Below are 22,191 nucleotides of genomic sequence, written 5' to 3'. Positions count from 1 at the left end.
CTACAACAGTTATGCTTGCGAGCTATTGGAGTTAAAGAGGAAGGGGAACTTACTGCCCTAAAGATGCACTGGGACTGTATGTCTCTGCATCCCTTGATTGGCCAGTGATGGTAATGAGCTGAAAATGTGTTGCTGGAAAAGTGCAGCAGGTCAGGCAGCATCCTTGGATGCTGCCTGACCTGCTGCGCTTTTCCAGCAACACATTTTCAGCTCTGATCTCCAGCATCTGCAGTCCTCACTTTCTCCCAGTGATGGTAATGCAAGAGCTCACTTTTCAGATATATGCAACTTTTTATAAAGTCAGCAGCGTCATCCAATATGATCAAGAGCATCCTGATTCCACCCATTGTTCACCCCAGATCTGTCTTATCATCACCAAAGGTTAGTTTAAGTATGTGGATTTTCAAACTCAATTTTAATGTTACTCACAATTGTGTTCAATTGCATCAAGTCTCAATGTGTTGTATGACTTACTTGGATTTTTTGATTTGGCGTCAGTGCATTGATCTTGTTACATGTTTTTGGCCATTTTGCTTTTTGATTCTGGAAACTGAGCTCACCCAAACTCCACAAATAATATGTGATCATAAGTCACTGATAGCTATTGTACACTGTTCTGGTCTTCTTACATGAAGAAGGATATACTGGCTTTGGAGGCGGTGCAGAAGAGGTTCACCAGGCTGATTCCAGAGATGAAGGAGTTACCCTATGAGGGGAGGTTGAGCCACCCGGAACTGTACTCACTAGCATTTAGAAGAATGAGAGAGGATCTTATAGAAATATATAAAATTATGAAAGTGACAAATAAGATAGAGGCAGGCATAATTTTTCCACTGGTGGGTGAGACTAGGCCTAGGGGATATGGCCTCAAGATTAGGGGGAGTAGATTTAGGACAGAGATGAGGAGGAACTGATTTCCCAGAGAGTAGTGAATCTATGGAATTCTCTGCTCAATGAAGCAGTAGAGGCAGCTTCATTAAATATATTCAAGACACAGTTGGATGGGTTTTTGCATGGTGGGAGAATTAATGGCTATGGGGATAATGCAGGGAGGAGGAGCTGAGACGATAGATAGATCAGCCATGATCTTAATGAATGATGGAGCAGGCTTAATGGGCCAAATGGCCTACTCCTGTCTCTATGAAACTATGAAACTATTCAAATAGTACTGGCTGAGATACCTTCTTTAATTCCCTATCATTAATACCAATTACAGAGGAATCTCGATTATCTGAAGGACATGGATGGGGAGTATTTTGTTTGTTTTTTGAAAAGTCTTGAATTGAGTCAATCATAACAAATTGTCACAACCTTTACAATCAAATTCTGGATAATCGAATGCCGGATAACATTGTTTAGTGATCTTGCTGGATAATCCGTTATTTTGATAACCGTATGCCGGATAATCGAGTTCCTTTGTATAATGGCGTTACTTCTGTACTAGCTGAGATTGTAACTTACAATCATTGTAAAGAATAACAGATGTATATAACAGCCATTTGTTTGATCTGAAACATGGGACCCAAGGAAGGTATAATGGCTCAACAAAAAATAAGGGGGAATAAATAAACATAGGTAGACTAGAATGTGAAAATATGAGAAGCTTGATGGATTTAAAAACATCTTACATTCAGAATTAGTTATATCTATTACAAGTGGATTAGAAAATTACATAAAAGAGTTGTGGAAATTTCACAGGAATAAATATAACTAGTATTTGCAAGAGCTTCGCAGCTTTCATTGTGTTTTCCCAAGGGAATAATAAACTAATGGTGTAAAAGATTGAACAACATTGCAGCTACTAAATGGAAACACCCAGTAACCTTGACTCAAATGCTTTCAACTGGGAATACTTGATACAAAGGAAGAAAAACTGGTGAGTGATTCACTTAACTAGAATTTCATCCAGACAGTGACAGCAAAAATATCTGCCAATGTTTTCTCACAAGTGTAAAACCTTTGTAACCAAGACATATGGGCAGTACCTTATTTGTTTTAGGAGGCATGGTTAGTAAGTTGGCAGATAACACCAAAATTGAAGATAGTGATGAAGATTCTTACAAAGAGAACTTGATTGATTAGGTCAATGGGCTGAGGAGTAGGGCAGGTGGTGTTTAATTTGGATAAATGTGAGTTATTGCATTTTGGGTAAACAAACAAGGGCAGGACGTGTACAGTTGCTGGTAGGGCCCTGTGTAGTGCTGTCAAACAGAGAGAAATAGGGGTTGAGGTACATAGCTCTTTGAAAGTTGCATCACAGGTAGACAAGGTGATTAAGAAGGTGTGAAACACACTTGCCTTCATTGTTCAGACTATTGAGTATTAGAGTTGAAATGCCATTTTGTGGTTGCACAGGACATTTTGGAGTACTGTGTACAGTTCTGGTCACCATCCTATAGGAAGGATATTATTAAATTGGCCAGGGCTCAGAAAAGATTTACCAGGATGTTGCATGGACTGGAGGATTTGAATTATAAGGATAGGCTGGCACTTTTTGCACTGGAGTGTAGGAGCTTGAGAGGTGACCATGTGGAGGTTTATAAAATCATGAGGGGCATGAATAAGATAAATAGCAAAGGTCTTTTTCCTAGGGTGGGGGTTTCAAAACTCGGGGCATATTTTTAAAGTGAGAGGAGAAAGATTTTAATGGGGCCTGAGGGACACCTCTTTCACACAGAGGGTGGTCTGTATGTGGAATTAACTGCAGAGGAAGTGGTAACTACAAGTACAATTACAACATTTAAAGGAAATTTGGACAGTTAAATGAGTTTCTAAGGAATATGGGCTAAATGCAGACAAGTGAAACTAGTTTAGTTTGGGAAAAATGGTCGGCATGAACAAGTTGGAATGAAGGGTCTGTTTCCATGCTGTGTGAATTTATGTCTATTTAAACATTGGAGGTGTCATCTGTTAGAGATGCTTCTTCCAAGAAAGACCATCTAAGATCCATGCCAGCCAAGGGGTGGAAAGGTGGCCAGCATGTCTTCCCCTGTACTCAAGATCTGGGAGGAGAGCTGATCACTGGCAGCTCTCACATTCAGCAGCATCAAGGAGATGGCTATGGTGGCTGCAGGACCCCTGGAACTGTGGAGTACCCAGCACAAGGAGGAGTAATAATGGGATTCTTGGGTTGGGTACAAGAAGGGGTCAGTATCAAGGTTGGGGGAGTAGCTGCCAGTATGCACTCCTTACTTGATGTTCAGTTCCTTAATGTGACACTGGTCTGGGATCCTCCCAACCCCCATTTGAGGTGTCAAGCCACCATAGGTTAACAATTATTGTTAACAACACTGTATGATGACAGGTCTGGCTGCAGCTGGATGAGTCCTAGCTGCAGAAGGCTATGTCCCTTAAGTTTTGATTAATTGACCTCAATTGTCAGCAGCACAGGAAGATTGATCATGGTGGAGGCAGGAAGGCAGCGAGGTTTAGTTACAGCACCACCCTGTCTCATCAAGTGTCCCACCTCCAAGCTTTCCACCTTCGGCACAGAAGTTTTCACTCCAGGAAAATAATTTGGCAATTTTACTCCATCATGAAAGAACAGAAAAGAGCAACAGTGAAGAGATACATTACCTGCATTTCCAGGGACACTCAGGACAGTTCCAATAGAAATGAGTATAGGATATGTTAATACAACACCAACGTTCACAAGAATATTGAAGGCTGTATAAAGAAAGAAAATGAGAAGGACATTTAATTTCTGATAAGTTTTTTTCAACACTTTCATATGTAGGGAGGATGACAATATAACAAGTTGTTTGTGGAGACATCAATTATTTTATTGGCTTAATTGATAGTGACTTATCTTCGGAAACTGTATTTTTTTTTAAAAGGGGGTGGTTATCAAGCAAACAAGCCCAGCTAGCGTTGTCACCTGAGCAAAGTAAGATTACTGAGGGTCAACATTTATCTTCCCAAAGAATATAGAGAACAACAATAGATGACTGGAGTCCTGCCCAAGTCAATACTAACTCCTTCTCTTACGATCTGTATGAATTTGTTTCTCTCCATCAAAATATTTTTAATTAAATGTAGATCTTAGGTAAAACATATTGTTATTCTTATTACGAAATCTGGGGCCAGTGAGGTGAACAGCATTACCATTATGAAGAGTAAATCAGACAGCGACTCCTGGTGATTGCAGCAGACAGAGTTGAATAAGGATATCAGGAAGTTACTGCTTAAAGGTCCTTGCTCTTCCATAAATGCTGCTATGACAGTATGTCAGCAAGAGACTCAACATTGAAGCCCATGAAGGATGTAACTGTGATATGTACCAATTGGTTTTTCACTAAATAAATCAAAAGGTTAGGTCTTGCATGTCCAATCATGTGTAAGTGGATTTATAATAGTGTTCGGTCTTAATTTCATAATTATTAGAAAACAGCTGCTTTGACATTGGTCTTTACGGAGTTTTGAGAAGATTTGTAGCATTGATCTTTACCTTTAAAAGTGCACTGTCACATTCCTTCAGATATTATTTATTATTAGAAGCATAAGAGTGTAAAGATTAGTGATATTAGTCAATATCTTATCCTGATTCCGCACTCTAACTGCCAGCTTAGATATTGCAAGTCTTGTGAACACCTTGCCTCTGTCTCTACCTAAAGGGATCACCATTCAACTTCCAGTTCAGCTGCTTTTGACATTCTTCTTCAGTGCAGATTTGGTGAAATCGCTGAAGGAGGTGCCTACATAAGTCTTTCAGTCAGATAGGAGTGATGCTGGACGTCTGCAGGAAGTGATGTGGATTTTGCTGGAGAAGAGGAGGCGAGCTGTCAACAGAAAGCACACAATACTGCCTTCAGAGAGCTCTCTCACTTCCTCTTCAACCAGTCATAGCTGCAAGTAACAATACTTTGCCAAGGATGTAAGTACTGAATTATGGTACTTTCTCAAATTGGACATGTAACTCCAGAGCAGTGCCACGATGATGTTTATGCCTCATGACATTTCCAGGTAAGGGTGAGCAACATCAGCAACATTGCAGTTTCGCAGCTGTTGTGGCATTACTGAGATTCCTATATACAATGAGTAGGGAATTTAATGATACAAGATTAAGTGGAAATATAGGTTGGCAGGGAGACACAGAAAGGTTGCAAAGAAATACAGGTTAAGTGAATAAGCAACAAGGTGGCAGAAAAAAATAATGTGAGGAACCATGCGGTTATTCACTTGTGCAGTGCCAAACGTACCAACTGTACACATGGCTAATGATAGACTGAAGACCCAGCCAAATGTGGACTGATCTCCTGCAGTGACAGTGATGCTGTGTGTAGGAACATTCATTGGTGTCCTCAAACAATGGGTACATAGTCTTGGCTGCTGAAGGGGAGCTCCACAGGACTCTCAAGAGTCTGTCTTGTGATTCATGGTGATCTTTTGCATTTTCCAAACCTGGAAATATTGAGGCCACAGCCTTAGCCACCAAAGTATTGCTGGTCACTTCAAGAGGAGGAGGAAAAGAAGGAGGATGAGTAAGAAAGAGATAAGAGGAAGAAGGCATATCATCATCACTCTGGATAGACTATAGTGAGTTTCTCATCAGACTCCACTTCCTGTGAAAAAATATTCAAATAACAGTTGTTCCACAGTTCTAAAATTCTCTATCTTCTATTTTGACCATCAGAGAGTTCTCATTGGCCAAAGTCCTGAAATAACAGACATCTTAAACCAATCATTCTACACAAGCTATATCCAATACTTCTGATCAACAAGAATGAATTATTCACCCTTGTGTTTTCCCTATTGCCTGTCTTGCCAGTGCCTTTAATTGTGATCGTCTTCCTATGCAGTGGCTGATCAGAGGTTTCTTCTTGTCTTTTATTTTCGCAGTGCTTCCTCTGGCTTGCAAGAGGTACAGAGAAGCTGGTTCAATTATAAAATGTCTCTGATTTAGTGATTAAAAGTCACAGCTTCCAGAAAACTACTGAAGGAAAAATGAACTGTTTTTCTTCAAGTTTAAAGTGGGCTTTGACTATTAAAAACAGAAAGAGTGCACCTAAGCTGATATAGGTCTGATCACTCCTTATATCTTCTTTCCTACCCCTGAGTTATTTAATTACCTGACAACCAGTAACACAGTTGTTGGCAGGCAAAAGGACCTTGTCATCAATAACTGGTCACTAGTCCATAGACCAATCAACCTCTGCTTGCCAACTTAGGCTCTATCTGTAAACAGAATCCTTTTGACTCCAGGCCATCTGCAACCTGTTCAAGCAGCTGATTATTCAATGCTTGCAATGAGTGGCCGGTTACTAGCTTTTCAAAACATGAAACAGTCCTTGCAAAACACTAAACTTAAAACGTTACCTTCCATTTTAACCATTTTCATGATTTTAAAATGCACAAAAATGAATAGAAACAGATTGCAATGCCTAGCCAGGCAGCAGATTTTGTGTATCTGAGAATGTAAATGTATAGGGAACAGTTGGGTAGGGAAAATGGAGCTGGGGGTAGGGTGAGTGTTGAAATAGGTGTATAGTTACACAGCTTTTAACTTGCATTTCATTGCAAACAGCAGGATGAGGCTGAAGAGGGATCTGAGGAAATACATTATAAGAAACATACTATCATTCTATTTGTTTTCAGTGAGGCCTATAGTATCCGGGACTGCTGCATCACTAATTCAGAGCACTGGTGTCATGAAACAATGTGTACATCGCTTTGGCTGCTGAGGGGGAGCTCCACAGGACTTTCCAGGATCTGACTTGTGATTCATGATGATCTGTTGCAAAGGGCTGTGTATGTACCGCTGTGCCTGTGGCTTGCCATCTCTTATGGGCCACCTTGTACAGCAAGACAGAGGAAAGATAGTGAGTGAGTGTGTTGCAATATATTTGGCTGATGTGCTTGACTTCGCCGAGTTGAGCTCTTGATGTGGGGCTATCAGTAGTGATAAATGTGTGAGTGTGAGATGAAGTATATGAATATCTGGCATGAGTCTTGATTACTGGAAATTGTTGAGTAAACAGTGAAAAGTGATGATCATGGTATGCTGGTTAGAAGGTGGCACTTACAAATGCATTCACTGACTTGGACAACTTATAAGCGGTCATTGAGCCTGTCTTGGCACTGTAGGCAGATACTTAAGTCCAAACAATAATCTTTGTGATCATCTGCTCCTACTCCTTTCTGTCTGTTTCTGGAGGCCCAGCCTTAGTTACCCGCAGAGAGAAGGCCTCTCTGCATTAGTGTCTCCAATACTGCATTAGTGGTGCTGAGCACCTTTTTCAATCACAATTGCTCATTACATGATTGCTCCACTTTCTTCCTTCTGAGAAACTCTTCTACAATCAACTCCAGCCCTGCAGCCAAACTGCATCTCTCTTTCAGCCAGCATTAAGAAATTCAAGCTACTTAATTGAAACTAGCTTTACAGGTAATGCTGAGCATGCAGAGAATCAGCAGTGCATTTAATGTTGGGCCAAGTGCCACAATCAATGGCCATGAACTTACTGCTAATGGGCATTTTCTAATTTTTCACATTTCAGTCAGGATTCTTCAACTTGATTAGAGATGGAGCATCAGTTTCTCGATGAGACAAGTCCCAGATCCATAATAGAGGGAGCTATACTGTTTCAAATGTTAGTATCTGTAAATCACACTGCAAACATTCACAGAAGGTCTGTGGAGAGCTGGAAGTGAAATGAACCGTGAATGTTTATTTATTGTTGATCACCAAATCCAAGCCAATAAGAATAAATAAGACCAAGGCAAGACCAAAGATTTGCAAATCTGCAGCCAGTTTTGTGGATTTTCATTGAAGGTTTGAAAGGAATGGCTGAAAACAATGATAGCTGCGCTGCCACCTGCAAAACCATTGATGTAAGAGGACAGGGCTAAAGGATTGGGGTCGTATAGTGAGACATTCCCATTCTTAGATCCTCAATTAACCTAACAGTCTTTTCACACAGCTTCACATGGTCTTACAGCTTCTCTGGTCAGAAAACAATTGTTACCTAGGGTTTGTTAAGAGCATATGATTTTATTTTCTGTATTTTTGGTTGTGAACTGAAATGAAAGAAAGGACTATGTTATAAGCAAGCATTGTAGAAATAACTTCTTCCATTTTTAAAAACAAGTCATGGAAACTCATCATGTATGGTGTTAATGTTGCTGCTTTGTTCAAGCAGAGGGGTATGCTGTTATATATAGGCCACTATCAGAAAGGAGCATGCAAAGTGAGCTTCAGCCAACAATAAATAGCTGATTGATTTGTGTAATTGTGACTGTCATGGATACCAAAGGCCATCAGTCTGACAACAACTCTGTTGGTTCCTGGACAACTGAATAGCATGTGGTTGTGATTGATACAGTTAGAAGTCTGAATACATCTGGAAGGGAAGCTAGTGCATTTCTCCAGAAAAAAACAGATGAAACTAAAGAAAGCCAGTTGTTTTGCCTGACATCTGCTGTTCCTTTTAATCAGTGAGCCAGGGACTTCATAATTTATTGACCAGTCACTCTATGGCTTCTGTGAAACATTGAAGGAACTGAAGGAAAAGAGAATTAAAAGATTTAGGAAACAAAAGGAACACCCCATTGAATCCTGAGGACTGGTGCTTTTGACTTGTTTCCATAATATTATTTCCCCTTTATCCACCACCTCCATGTTATTTTGATTGTTTGTGTCTGTCAGAAGGGAGTTAGAGTTTTAACTAGTGTAGTGTAGATCTTGATAATTCATAGTTGTTTATCTGGGGTTGGAATCTTATTTGTTTGTAATACTGTACATAATAATTCTTGTTAAGTACGAATCCTGGCCCATGTTTCCTGTCAATCTGAATCTATCAAACAGGTAAAGTAGGAACTTTGTTTGTATTTATTACAAAATGTATTTAATGACTCCAGGAACACTGCACCACCCAAACAGATTCCAGAATTTTAAAAATTCTTTTAACTGATGTGGGCTTCACTGTCTGGGCAAGCACTTATTTATATTTCTGGTCGTGTTTGAATAGGTGGCCAAATGGCATGATGTAGGTATGCTCAGACTTCTATAAAAGAGGGGATTACAAAAGGGTTAGTGGTTTCATTCTAAGTAAGATAATGCATAGCTTGGAGGAACTTGGTGGGTAGCTTTGCAAAGATTTGAGGCAGTGTTCTTTTTAAGGGGACCATGGAACAGACCTGTTACATCATCCCATCACACACTCACCAAAACACCCTGATAACACTCCAAAGGATATTTGACTTACAGTGTTTGTCTATAGAAGTGAATTAAGAAGCAACTGTGAATTGAACATCCACTTGTCAAATAGAATCTCAAAAACCAAAAAAAAGTAAGAATTCAAAAACTCTTCTGAAAATGGAGAATTTGTATTGTCACAAAACTAGTCCCTTTTTTTTCTAAAAGCTGTTCCTTGGCTCAAGGAGACTCTGTCCTTGACTTTTTTCAGAGATATAATAAACCGGACTGGGCTCCAATCAGTCTGATTTGGTGCAGAGATGAAAAGGATTTTGAGAGGCCTTTTGTTTATATGTAAACAGGTGAGAGTCCAGGCCAAAGTGGTCATGTTTTAGAAGTGACCTGTATAACGAAAGGGGAATGGTCAGCTCTCTAGCTGAGCAGTTTAGTTCAGGTGAGGTGTTCAACATGGAGATGAGTTGAAACTCTCTCTCTTTTTCTGACCTTCAACTTCAACCTGTAAGCATGAGTTCCATTTATACTGGTTTTTAAAGGGAGTTTGCTTTTGGGACTGTTGTATATATTTGGAACAGCATAATTAAGTCAAGTTGGATAGGTTGAGTTCTGTAGGGGTTCTCTATTTGGTTCTTTGTGTTTCATTGTGTAATTTTGTGAATAATGCTTTCTCTGTTTTAAAATCTAGTAGCCAATCTAGCTAACTTAATCTGAGTAATTTTCACTGTACACTTACTGAAACAAATTGCAAAGTTATGCTCTGAGCCACCTGCTTAAGAAGGTTTTGAGTGATCTGGCTTAGTCCATAACAGCATGTAGATAGCAACTAACCTGCACTCAGGTCAGTCCATTGTTCTGCATAGTTAGTTTATTTACTTTATCACTAATAAAGGTCATCAACCCCCACTCATTAACTCTGTTTCTTTTTGCACAGACATTGTCTGACTTGATGAGTGTTTCCAGCATTATCTGCTTAAATAATTTTAAACTTGAAAATATAAATTTAAACTTAAAGTTTGAAGTCACTACGTTTTGAATTCTTTACAAGCTAATGTGGAATCTTCAGCCAGGATTGGATACGTTCAGGAGTTCCTAAATGGTGAAAAACATGGTTGTGCTGTTGTTATGACCTCTCAGGTTAATTGTTCAATATAAATCTGAGATTTAGTAAAAAGTAAAAAAGTTAAAACGTCACACAGTTAGAAGGTTCCAGCTTTTGCAATATATGATGGACATGCATTGGCTGTACAAGGCCTGTTTGGGGTAATGGCTTTTTGTATATACAAGTGTGTGTCATTTAGTTTGATTTTGGAAACAGATTGGACTATAACAACTTTTTTCACCTTGTGCAAGTGTGCTCAATGATAATTAGAGCTCTCTAAAATTGCACTGTCTTATGTATTGACTCACAAAGTCTTATTCATGAAAAGTACTATGAATGGACAATTAAAACTTAAACATCATGAAGTAAATTGTAATTCAAATGAAATAGCATTGGTTTGTTATTTCAGGATACCAGTAAAGAACCAAGTAGTTTTCCAAAAAAGCATTGAAACCACCTACCTAACCAAAGGCCAGCCACACCGCAAAGGTATCCCCAAGGTAGAGCAGAGAATGAGGACCAGTACTCCACTTTTGTAAAGTACAGTATAACTGGTGCAGATGATATGAAAATTAAATTGAAGAAACCCAGTGTAGAAATGAAATATGCAGCTTCTCCAAAGTTTGCACTTCCAAGAAACATTTTAAATAAAACCTGGAAGAAATATAAGAAAATCAATATGAAGATATCTGTAACGTGTTAAACTCACTAAAAACAACCAAATATGATTTATTTAATAATAAAAATAAATTGTAATCTAACCATTTAATCAAACAAGGTCTTAAGTACAGTTATAATATTTGCATTTATCATCTAAGTACACCTTTGCTCCGTACATCCAAGTCATTGACGGAAACTGTAAAACACAGCACAAACCCCTGCAGGACTCGACTTATCTCTACGTTCTGCCAATCAGGCAAAGATCCATTTATGCATTTTGTTTGTTTTCTGCCAGGCAGCCAGTCTTTATTCACGCTAATATGTAACACCCTACACCATAAGCTTTCATTTTCCGTAATAATGTTTGATGTGGTACCTTTTCAAATGCCTTCTCAAAATCCAAGAACAGTACATTACATCTAAGGCTCATCTTTATCCACAGTGTATCTTATTTCTTCAAAGAACTCCAATACATTGGTTAAACATGATTTCCCTTTGACAAAACCATGCTGACTTTTCCTGGTTATATTGAAGTGAATGGGGAAATCACTTTAATGATTAATTCTAACATTTCCTTTCAATAGATGTCAAAGTAACTGACTTATGGTTTCCTGTTTTCTGCCTCCCTTCCTTCTTGAATAGCGGGTTATATTTGCTATTTTCCAATCTGATAGAACCTTTCCTGAATCATCTACTACCTCATTAGTTACCTTTTTTCAGACTCGAGAATGAGGTCCATCTCCAATCAGAAACATGTCAGCCTGAAGCTCCATCACTTTGTTTAATACCACTTCCCTTGTGTTTGTAATGGTACTAAGTTCCTCTCTCCTTTCTATCTCTTGAATTACAGCTAATACTGGAATATCTTTTGCATCCTCCATAGTGAAGACAGAAGCAAAATATGTTTTTATTTTATCTGGCTTTTTCCTACTATCCACTATTAATTCCTAATTCTCACTCTTTATGGGACTAACTCTCAGTTTACTCATTCTTTTCCTTGTCAAATAACTTTAGAAACTCTTGCACTCCCCCATTTTTACATTTCTTCTTATACCTTATTTCTTCTGATGAATCTTTTTGTCTCCATGCCATTCATTTTTATGCAATTATATGATCTTTCCTTAAGTTTGACTCTTTTCCAAACTTATCTAGTTAACCATAGGTCCTCTTTTTAATTTTTTTCTTTATAACAGGAGTATATTTGTTTGGAATATTCTGAAATAACTCCTGAAATGTCTGCCACTCATCTATTTTGATCTAAAGCCTGGCATGCCAGTTCACTTTAGTGAGCTAAAATTTCGTTCCCACAGAGCTGGCCTCTTCTTGAGTTTAAAATATTAGTCTAATACCTAATCTTCTCCCTTTCAAACTGGATGTAAAATTCATATTGTAGTCGCTTTATTTCAGGGTTGACTTAACTCTGAGGTCATTACTTAATCCTATCATGTTCAACCCTTTGTTATAGAATCATAGAGACTTACAGCATGGAAACAGACCCTTTGGTCCAACCAGTCCGTGCTGATCATGGTCCTGATCTAAACTAGTCCCACCTGCCTGTGATTGGACTATATCACTCCAAACCTTTCCCATTCATGAACTTATCCAAATATCTTTTAAACATTGTAACTGTACCTGCATCCACCACTTTCTCTGGCAGGTCATTCCACACATGAACCATTCGCTGTGTAAAAACGTTGCCCCTCATGTCCTTTATAAATCTTTCTCCTCTCACCTTGTATTACAGCCCCTAGTTCTGAACTCTTCCACCCTAGGGAAAAGACCCTTGTCATTCACCTTATCTATACCCCTCGTGATTTTATAAACCTCAATAAGGTCACCCCTCAACTTTTTATGCTCCAGTGAGAGAAGTCCCAGCCTTTCCACTCTATTATTATATCTCAAATGCTCCATTCCCGGCAACATCTTGTAAATCGTTGGTGATCCCTCTCCAGTTTAGTAACATCTTTCTTATATCAGGGTGACCAGAACTGAACACAATACTCTAGAAGAGGCCTCATCTACTCCTCTGGAAAGCAATGACCTTTTGGTTTATCTCAGAGAGCTACCACGCTCACTCTGATTCTTTTACTTATCCAGTTGGTTTATGGATGGTTATGAATAGGAAGGGTTTGGAGGGATATGGGCCGGGTGCTGGCAGGTAGGACTAGATTGGGTTGGACCGAAGGGTCTGTTTCCATGCTGTACATCTCTATGACTCTATCTATCACAGCAAGCAGTTGAATACACTACAGGAACTTGGCAGTTGGATCAGTTTCACATGTTCTCACAAATGTTTTTCTTACCAAATAATTGTTTTATCTCATGACAAACAAATATAGTATCACAGAAAAACGGTCCCAGAACGAATGGATTAATAACTGTATGTGTTGTTACATTCAAGCAATTACAATCTCATGGGAGATTTATCAGCAGATGAAATTCGGAAGGGCTGCTGACACTAAGAGCTAAATTAGGCAGACTGTGAAATTCCCTGTCTTGCTAAAGCTTGAGTAATTGGCTTAAATTCAAGATTTCATGATGTACTGGTGAACTTTTCGAAATAGGAAAATTTAACCAGTAACCTGGGATCAAGTGGTATTTTCATATTTTCTGAAAAGGATGGAGGTTTGAATAGGAACATAAAATTGGCAATATCACATTAGTGGCCATTCTACACTTTGTGTAGATGAAGGGGAATCTGTAAATGTGGCTTACTTGGATTTTCAAAGACATTGGAGAAGGTCAAAGGCCATTAAAAATAAGAGCTCACAGTATAGAGGTACGCATTTAGGATTGCTTAGCTAACAGGAAGAAGACAGGGGTGATAAACAAGCCATTTGAAGATTGTCTAGCTTTAACTAATGGAATGCCAGTAGGATGAGTGCTGGGGCCACAACTATTTACAACATCTGTGAATGACTTGGATGAAAGGACCAACGGTATGATAGCTAAATTTGCTGATGACACAAAGAAAGATAGGAAAGTAAATTGTCAAGGAAAAACACTTACAAAGGGATATGGATAGGTTACATGAATGGGAAAAATAGCAGCTGGCAGGGACAAAAATCACAGGTGGTTCTGCTTCTGGTGCCGGCCCCTGGCAGTGTTACCTTTGGCTAGATGGGCTTCTGAGGTCTGTGCACATCAGCAACTTCCAGAATCACGATTACCTTGTCAATATTTTCAGCAGCTGGAGTGGTGAGAGCATAGATCAGGAGGCTGCCGGGTAGGTAGGTTTCTCTCATAAAGCCTTAACACTGAATAGGAGGAGCTAAGGCTCTATAGGAATGGATGCAGACACAGGGATTTCTGGGCATGTGAACTAATATATTTGGGCTGGGGCTAAATCCGAGGCACTACAAGTGAAGTGTCTCCCACCCGTCCTCCTGCTCTAATCAAAAAACAGACTGTGTGTGGATGGTTGGTAAAGTAAGGCTTTTCTTTTCATTTATTCAATCTCTCTTAGTAATTTAGAGCAGAGGGGATGGAGGGGTAGTCGTATGCTCCTCTTGCAGGATGTGGGAGGTAAGGGTCACCACTGGTGTCCCTGCTGACTTCAACTGCAAGAAGTGCACCCAACTACAGCTCCTGTGTTAGGGAACTGGAGCTGGAGCTGGAAGAATTTCAGATCATGCAGGAGGTTAAGGGGATGATAGAGAAGAGTTATAGGGAGGTACTCACACCTAAGTAACAGGATAAATGTAGCTGGGTGACCATCAAGAGAGGGAAAGAGAATAGCCAGACAGTGCAGGGATCCTTTGCAGCTACTCCCGCAGTATAAGTATACCATTTTGTATACTACTCGGGGAGGGGAATGACCTACCAGGGGAAAGCCTCAGCAGGCAGGTTCCTGGCATTGAGCCTGGCTCTCTGGATCAGAAGGGAAGGGGGAAGAATAGAAGAGCGATAGTGTTAGGAGATTCAATGGTTAGAGGAACAGCCAGGAGATTCCGTGGTTGCGAGTGAGACTCCTGGATGGTATGTTACTCCAGAGTACTAGGATCAGGGATATCTTGGATCAAGTCTACAGGATTTTTAAGGGGGAGGGGGAACAGCCAGAAGTCGTGGTACACGTCAGTACCAAAGACATAGCTAGGAAAAAGGAAAGGGAGGAGGACCTGAAAAGAGAATATAGGGAGTTAATTTGGAAGCTAGAAGGCAGGACGAGCAGAGTAGTAATCTCAGGATTGCTACCAGTGCCTTGGGCTAGTGAGGCTAGGAATAGAGAGTGAGTGCAAATGAACACGTGACTGCAGGGCTGGTGTAGGAGGGAGGACTTCAAATACGTGTATCATTGGGATCCTTCTGGGGAAGATGGGAACAGTACAAGAAGGATGAGTTGCACCTGAACTGGTGGGGCACTAATATTCTGGGCAGGAGGTTTGTTAGGGTTCTTTGGGAAGGTTTAAACTAGATTGGCAAGGGGAGTGGGAACCGGAGCTATGGTTCAGATGATGGAGTAGGTAGTGAACAGCATGCAGCGAGTCTGTTAGGAGGGATAGACATTTGATAGGGCAAAGGTGCAGTCAGTGTATTGGGTTGAAGTGTGTCTATTTTAATGCAAAATGTATCAGGAATAAGGGGTGATGAGCTTAGAGCATCGATCAATACTTGGGACGATGATGTTGTGGCCATTATGGAGACTTGGATATCACAGGGGCACGAATGGTTGTTGGATCTTCCAGGGTTTGTATGTTTCAAAAGGGGGTAAGTAAAAGAGGTGGAGGAGTAGCATTGCTAATCAGGGATAGTATCACAGCTGCAGAAAGGGAGGTCGTCGAGGAGTTTGCAAGAGTCAGCATGGGTGGAAGTCAGGAACAGGAATGGAGCAGTCACTTTATTGGGAATTTCTACAGATGCCCCAATAGCAACAGAGATGTGGAGGAGCAGATTGGGAGGCAGATTTTGCAAAGGTGCAGAAGTAACAGCGTTGTTGTCATGGGTGATTTTAACTTCCCTAATTTTGATTGGAACCTTCTTAGTTCAAATAATTTGGATGGAGCAGTTTTTGACAGGTGTGTCCAGGAAGGGTTCATGACTCAATATGTAGATAGGCTGACTAGAGGGGAAGCCATACTGGATTTGGTGCGTGGCAACGAGACATGCCAGGTGTCAGATCTCTCAGTGGGAGAGCATTTCATTAATAGGATCCCAACTCCCTGACCTTTATTATACTCATGGAGAGGGACAGGAACAGACGGTATGAGAAAGCATTTAATTGGGGGAGGAGGAATCACAATGGTATTAGGCAGGAACTGGGGTGCCTGTACTGGGAACAGATATTCTCAGGGAAATGCATGATAGAAATGTGGAGGTTGTTTAGGAAGCTGTGAGTGCTGTACAGGTTTGTCCCATGGAGGCAAGGAAGGGATCATAGGTTGAAAGAACCTTGGGTGACAAGGAATGTGGAACACTTAGTAAAGAGGGAGAAGGAAGGTCACTTAAGGTTGAGGAGGCAAGGATCAGACAGGGCTTTAGATGGTTACAAGGTAGCCAGGAAGGAACTGAAGAGTAGACTTAGGAAAGCTAGAAGGGGGCATGAAAAAGCTTTAGCAGGTAGGATTAAGGAAAACCCTAAGAGTTTCTACACTTAAGTGAGAAACAAAAGGATGGCCAGATTGAGGGTGCAGCTGATCTGGGAGAGTAGAAGGAACTTGCACCTGGAGTCAGATGAGGTAGCAGTGGTCCTTTAATGAATACTTTGCTTCAGTATTCACTGCTGAGAGGGACCTTGACATTTCTGTGGACAGTGTGAAACAGACTGATATGTTAGAACAGGTTGATGTTAAGAAGGAGGATGTGCTGAAAATTTTGAAATACATAAGGATGGATTAATCCCCTAGGACAGACGGAATAGGCTAGAGGAAGCAAGGTAAAATATTGCTGCTTCTTTTGTGATGATCTTTGCATCCTCACTGTCTACTGGAGTGGTGCCAGATGATGGGAGGGTGGCAAATATTATTCCCTTGTTCAAGAAAGGGAATACAGATAATCCTGGGAATACCGAAGGATCTGTTTCCATGCTATACATCTCTCTGACTCTATGACTCTACAGACCAGTCAGTCTTATGTCTGTGGTGGGCAAAGTATTGCAGAGGATTCTGAGAGACAGGATTTATGAATACTTGGAAAACCATAGTTTGATTAGAGATAGTCAGCATGGCGGTGTGAGGGGCAGGTCATGCCTCACAAACCTTATCTAATTCTTTGAGGATTTGACAAATTGCATTGATGAATGTAGAGCAATGGATGTGGTGTACATGGACTTTAGCAAGGCATTTGATAAAGGTTCCCCATGGTAGCATCATTCAAAAAGTAAGTCAGCTTTGGATACAGGGCTAGCTGTCTGGATAGAGAATTGGCTGGCCCAAAGGAGACAGAGGGTAATAGGAAATGGAAAGTATTCAGCCTGGAGCTCGGTGACCAGTGGTTGTTCCTGCAGGGATCGGTTCTAGGCCCTCTGCTCTTTGTGATTTTTATAAATTACCTGGATAAGGAAGTGGAAGGGTGGGTTAGTAAGTTTTTTGGTTGGTGGAGTTGTGAATATGTGGAGGGCTGTTGTAGGTTGCAATAGGACATTGACAGAATGCAGAACTGGGCTGGTAAGTGGCAGATAGAGTTAAACCTGGAAAAGTGTGAAATGTTTCAATTTGGAAGGTCGAATTTGAATACAGAATACAGGCAGGATTCTTGGCAGTGTGGAGGAACAGAGGGACCTTCGGTCCATGTCCATAGATCTCTTAAAGTTGGCACCCCAGTTGACAGGGTTGTCAAGAAAGCATATGTCATGTTGGCTTTCATTAGCAGGAGGATTGGGTTGAAGAGCCACAAGGATATGCTTCAGCTCTATAGAGCCCTAGTTAGACACACTTGGAATATTGTGCTCAGTTCTGGTTGCCTCATTGTAGTAAAGATGTGGAAGTTTCAGAGAGGATACAAAGGAGATTTACCAGAATGCTGCCTGGACTGGAGGGTATGTCTTATGATGAAGGTTGTGGGAGCTAGGGCTTTTCTCATTGGAGCAAAGAAGGATGAGAGGTGACTTGATAGAAGTGTACAAGATAATGAGAGGCATGGATAGAATGGATAGCTAGAAACATTTTCCTAGGGCAAAAATATCTATCACAAGGGGGCATACTTTTAAAGTGATTGGATGAAAGTTTAGAGGAGATGTCAGAGGTAGGTCCTTTACACAGAGAGTGGTGGGTGTGTAGAATGCACTGCCATTATTGGTAGTAGAGTCAGATACATTAGGGACATTTAAACAAATCTTGAATAGCCATATGGAAGATAGTACAATGAAGGGTTAGTCTGATCTTAGAACAGGATAAAAAATGGGCACAATATCGAGTGCCGAAGGGCCTGTACTGTGCTGTACTGTTCTATGTTCTATGTTCTATATTCAATGTTTAACATTGATCACGTGCGTGATACCATATGGTATATGTACATGCAGCTTAGAGGGAACATTGGCTGCTGGGCTTCAACCCTGATCCCAGCAGATTCCTGAGAGCTCCAGGCCCCTGTTATTAAACTCTTTATCTAGGCTCTGGTAGTTGGAGTATAAGATGGGAAATGAGAACTTGTCCACTTTGGCAGAAAGGATAGAAAAGCAGTATACTATTGAAATAAAGAGATACTTCAGAACCCAAAGGTACAGGGACATCTGGTGTCCTGCTAGATGAATCACATGAACTTTGTATAAAGGTATAGAAAGTGATTAGGAATATAAATAGAGATTATTGCAAGGGCAATGGAATATAAAAGTACAGTATATATTAATTATGCTACATCTGAAGTACAGCTTAGTTTTGATCTCCTTATGTAAAGTATATATATTTCTAATCAACACATTCAGAAATGATATAGCATACCTCTGAAATAGGTGGGCCTTTAAGCTGGGCTTTGTGACTTAGAAATAGGGACACTGCCACTGTTCCACAATGTTTCTTAAGTATATAATTGCATTAGAAATCTTGGTCAGGTTAGCCCTGTGCCATTAAAGTTTGGAAGAGTGAGATTCTCTCATGGAAACATATAAGATCCTCATGGAAATTGATAGGGTGGGTGCTGAGAGCATATGGGAGACACTAGAATTCGGGAACATAGTTTAAAAATAAAAGGTCTTCAATCAAAACAGTGATAAGGTACATAATCTTAAAAGAGCCTGAGCGACATGGGCTTTGACGAAATTTATCACAGAGGTCAAGCGCACTGTTACCTCCCATTGTGCTTTAAAGTGAAACAATGCAATGTGAAAGAAAATAGCAGTGACCACACCTGGAGTGTGTGAAGCACATATTTTAAACTGCGAGGGAGGGGCCTGCAAGACCCACTGAAGTAAGGCCCTTTAGATGGCCACAACAGAGCCACACACTGTACAGGACACAGGTCTGCGGGCTCCCCGAGCTGCCTGTTTGCTGTATAACTTCCTGCACACACACTGCTGACCACTTCATTTCAGCATTGGCTTTTGGACACAGAAGCCAGTGAAGGAATAGGGATGTTTGACCACAAGAGATATTGGTGCCAGCAGAACCCATTACATTACACAGGTCTTATTCATCTTACTTCCCCAAGCTGAAGCAGGCTCTCAACTTATAGTATAGTACCTTTCACAAATTAAAGATGCTTCCAAGTGCTTCATAGCAAAGGCAAGGAAATGTAATGGAAGAGATCATTGACCCTTGGTATGATATGATTGTACATGCATGGAAAAGGACTGGGGAATGGAAGTGTAATATACTTTTCACAATATAGAGATAGAGACAAACTAGGTAATTACTGGACAGTTTGAAATCTGAAGTCAGAAATTAATGGGATCCTTAATTAAAGATAAAATAACAAAACATTTAGACAAAAGAATTGCATATGGCTAAAACTAAATTCAGAAAAGAATATCATATGTAACAGACCATCGAGAATTCTTCAAGGAAGTGACAGATAATGGGTGAGGGAAATGCAATAAATGTGGTACACATAAAGTTTCAGGAAATCTCTAACAAGATACTTCAGAGGAAATTATTGCATTGGATGACAGGACACAGCATTAAGTGATGATCTGCTAACTGAATTAAAATCTGAGGAGGAATTAAGTTGGGTTCTCCAAGAGATTGGATTCAGTAGTATTGTCCCACCAAGCTCTATTCAGGAACACTCTGTTCACTGTGTATTTATATATATGACAAGAGAGAGTAGAGTGCATGCTGGAGACAATACTGAAAAAGGAGTCAATGAATGCTTAGAGCCATAGAGTCATCCAGCACGCAAACAGACCCTTTGATCCAATTCATCCTTGAAGACCAGGTTTCCCAAACCAAACTAGTCCTACTTGCCTGCATTTGGCCAATATCCCTATGCCTTTCTTATTCATGTACCTGTCCAAATGTCTTTTAAATGTTGTAATCTACCCCTTCCTCTGGCAGTCCATTCCACATACTTTATTTCAATTTGCCTTTTCATGGCAAGTTAGGGATGAAGGAGCCAAGTCAATAATGTGAATATTGAAGCAGTGAGTTGCATTAGTGCAATGCTAATGCCATAATTAAGATAAGGGTTTCTCAATCAATCACAGAGGGGTGGGGGCTGTGATGAACCACACTTGTTAACGAGAGGATGTCTTTTGAGAGGGATCCTGCCATATGCTAGAGGATTGAAATGGACACATCAAATGATGTTTCAGATATTGGCAGGAAGAAACAGGATGGAAGCAAGGCTGCTTCCAGTTATCTGACACTACCCTGGAGATGATGCTGGAGGCAAAGAGGACCTAAAAGGCTTGTTATTTTATCTAGAAGAAAGGAAAAGACCAGACACAGATTAAATGGACAGCAAGGTTTCTACAGTGATGTTTGATTCCTCTTATGTTAATCTCTATCACCCACTATTATGCTCTGAGATGGCATGACCCCCCAGTGCAAAGTGTTACAGCAAAACAAAATAGGGGGAAGGCAGAGGATACAGGTACTGCAATGCTCCATGTCTATACTGTAGCAGGAAAAAAGCTTCATCAATGCTACGTTTGCCCAACTATTAATACTGAGTGCCATGCATTTTTAAAGATTAATTTATTGAACGTGGCCATTTCTGGCTGGGCCACCATTTATTGCCTTTACCTAATTGCTCTTGAGAAGGGTGGTAAGCTGCCTTCTTAACCAATACAGTCCATGTGCTGCAGTTGGATCCACAATGCTGCTATGGTGGGAATTCCAGGATTTTGACCCAGCTGCAGTGAAGGGACAACAATATATTTCCAAAATGGGATGGTGAGCATCTCGGAAAGGAACTTGCAGGTGGTGGTGTTCCCAAGTATCTGCATCTCCCAATGCTGAGATAGGCCTCTCATGATTCTGCTACATCTCTCACCATAGTCCACGCCATTCAGGCTCCTATAAAATTCTACCTTTTGTTTCTTCTTAGCTTTCATTAGATGAAGCAATCTTGGAAATTGCTTTTGTCTTTAAAGAATCAAATATAAATTAATTGTTTTCCTAGATGGCTTTCTGTGTACAGAACTTCACAGCTGTCTGTATTCACAGAAGCTGATGCTGTTTAAAGGTGAGAAATTTTCCCTTTTCCCAAATCCTCTATAGTTTAAAGCTATTGTCTGTTTGACCTTTAATTAACTTTCCTAAACTCTACCACTGATACATTTGGGTATTTTTATGTACAGTCACTGCTGGTGTCATGCTGTGAGGTTATCTCTAACATGGTTTTTTTCAAACCTGATCTAGCAAAGCTTATATTATCTCTCATAACTTAAGAAACAGAGTGTGAATATTATATATTGAAGAATTCAAAAGGCATCATTTCAACTAACATTTATGGACCAACATTTTAATTCCCCTGGCACATAAGTGTCTGGGCTAATATAAAGCCACAAATTTATTCACAGCATCATGCTCCTAGTAGTGTGTCATGCTTCAACCGATTGGAGTAAAAATGGAGAATTAGGTTATTATAGACTGGATCACATGCTGTCATATAGTGCTAATGTCATAAGAAAGTCTCTTAAAAATATACTGTGTCTTTAAAAAGCACATGTGTATTCTATATAACATAACAGCCTCTAGACTGAATGACCATTCTTGACCATTCCTGCACTATCTTAATCTCAATATAGTCATGGAAGCTAGAGGTCTGGGCCGTCCTGCCAGATTGCAGATTCCCCCTCCTGCCCTACACCATCATTAGGACAGCATTACCTTTCACTATTTGTACAATAAAGTAGACCTTTAAAATCAGTAAGACATATTTTTTGTTCATTCCTTAACATGAGTCT

At 40.2% G+C, this 22,191-nt stretch overlaps 1 protein-coding gene across 2 annotated transcripts in view; it reads right to left on the bottom strand.

Annotated features, from left to right (window-relative positions):
- slc35f4 (solute carrier family 35 member F4) overlaps positions 1-22,191 on the bottom strand; it is a 198,615-nt gene that overhangs the window by 2,429 nt on the left and 173,995 nt on the right. For both annotated transcript variants that reach the window (XM_060828418.1, XM_060828417.1), the window contains 2 exons: positions 10,712-10,904; positions 3,577-3,666 (listed from right to left, as the gene is read on the bottom strand). In XM_060828418.1, the coding sequence (XP_060684401.1) occupies positions 3,577-3,666; positions 10,712-10,904 (283 nt within the window). The remainder of the gene's footprint in view (positions 1-3,576; positions 3,667-10,711; positions 10,905-22,191) is intronic.

This window comes from Hemiscyllium ocellatum, chromosome 8 (genome assembly GCF_020745735.1).
Source record: "Hemiscyllium ocellatum isolate sHemOce1 chromosome 8, sHemOce1.pat.X.cur, whole genome shotgun sequence".
NCBI lineage: Eukaryota > Metazoa > Chordata > Chondrichthyes > Orectolobiformes > Hemiscylliidae > Hemiscyllium > Hemiscyllium ocellatum.
This window is presented reverse-complemented; position numbering and strand designations above follow the sequence as displayed.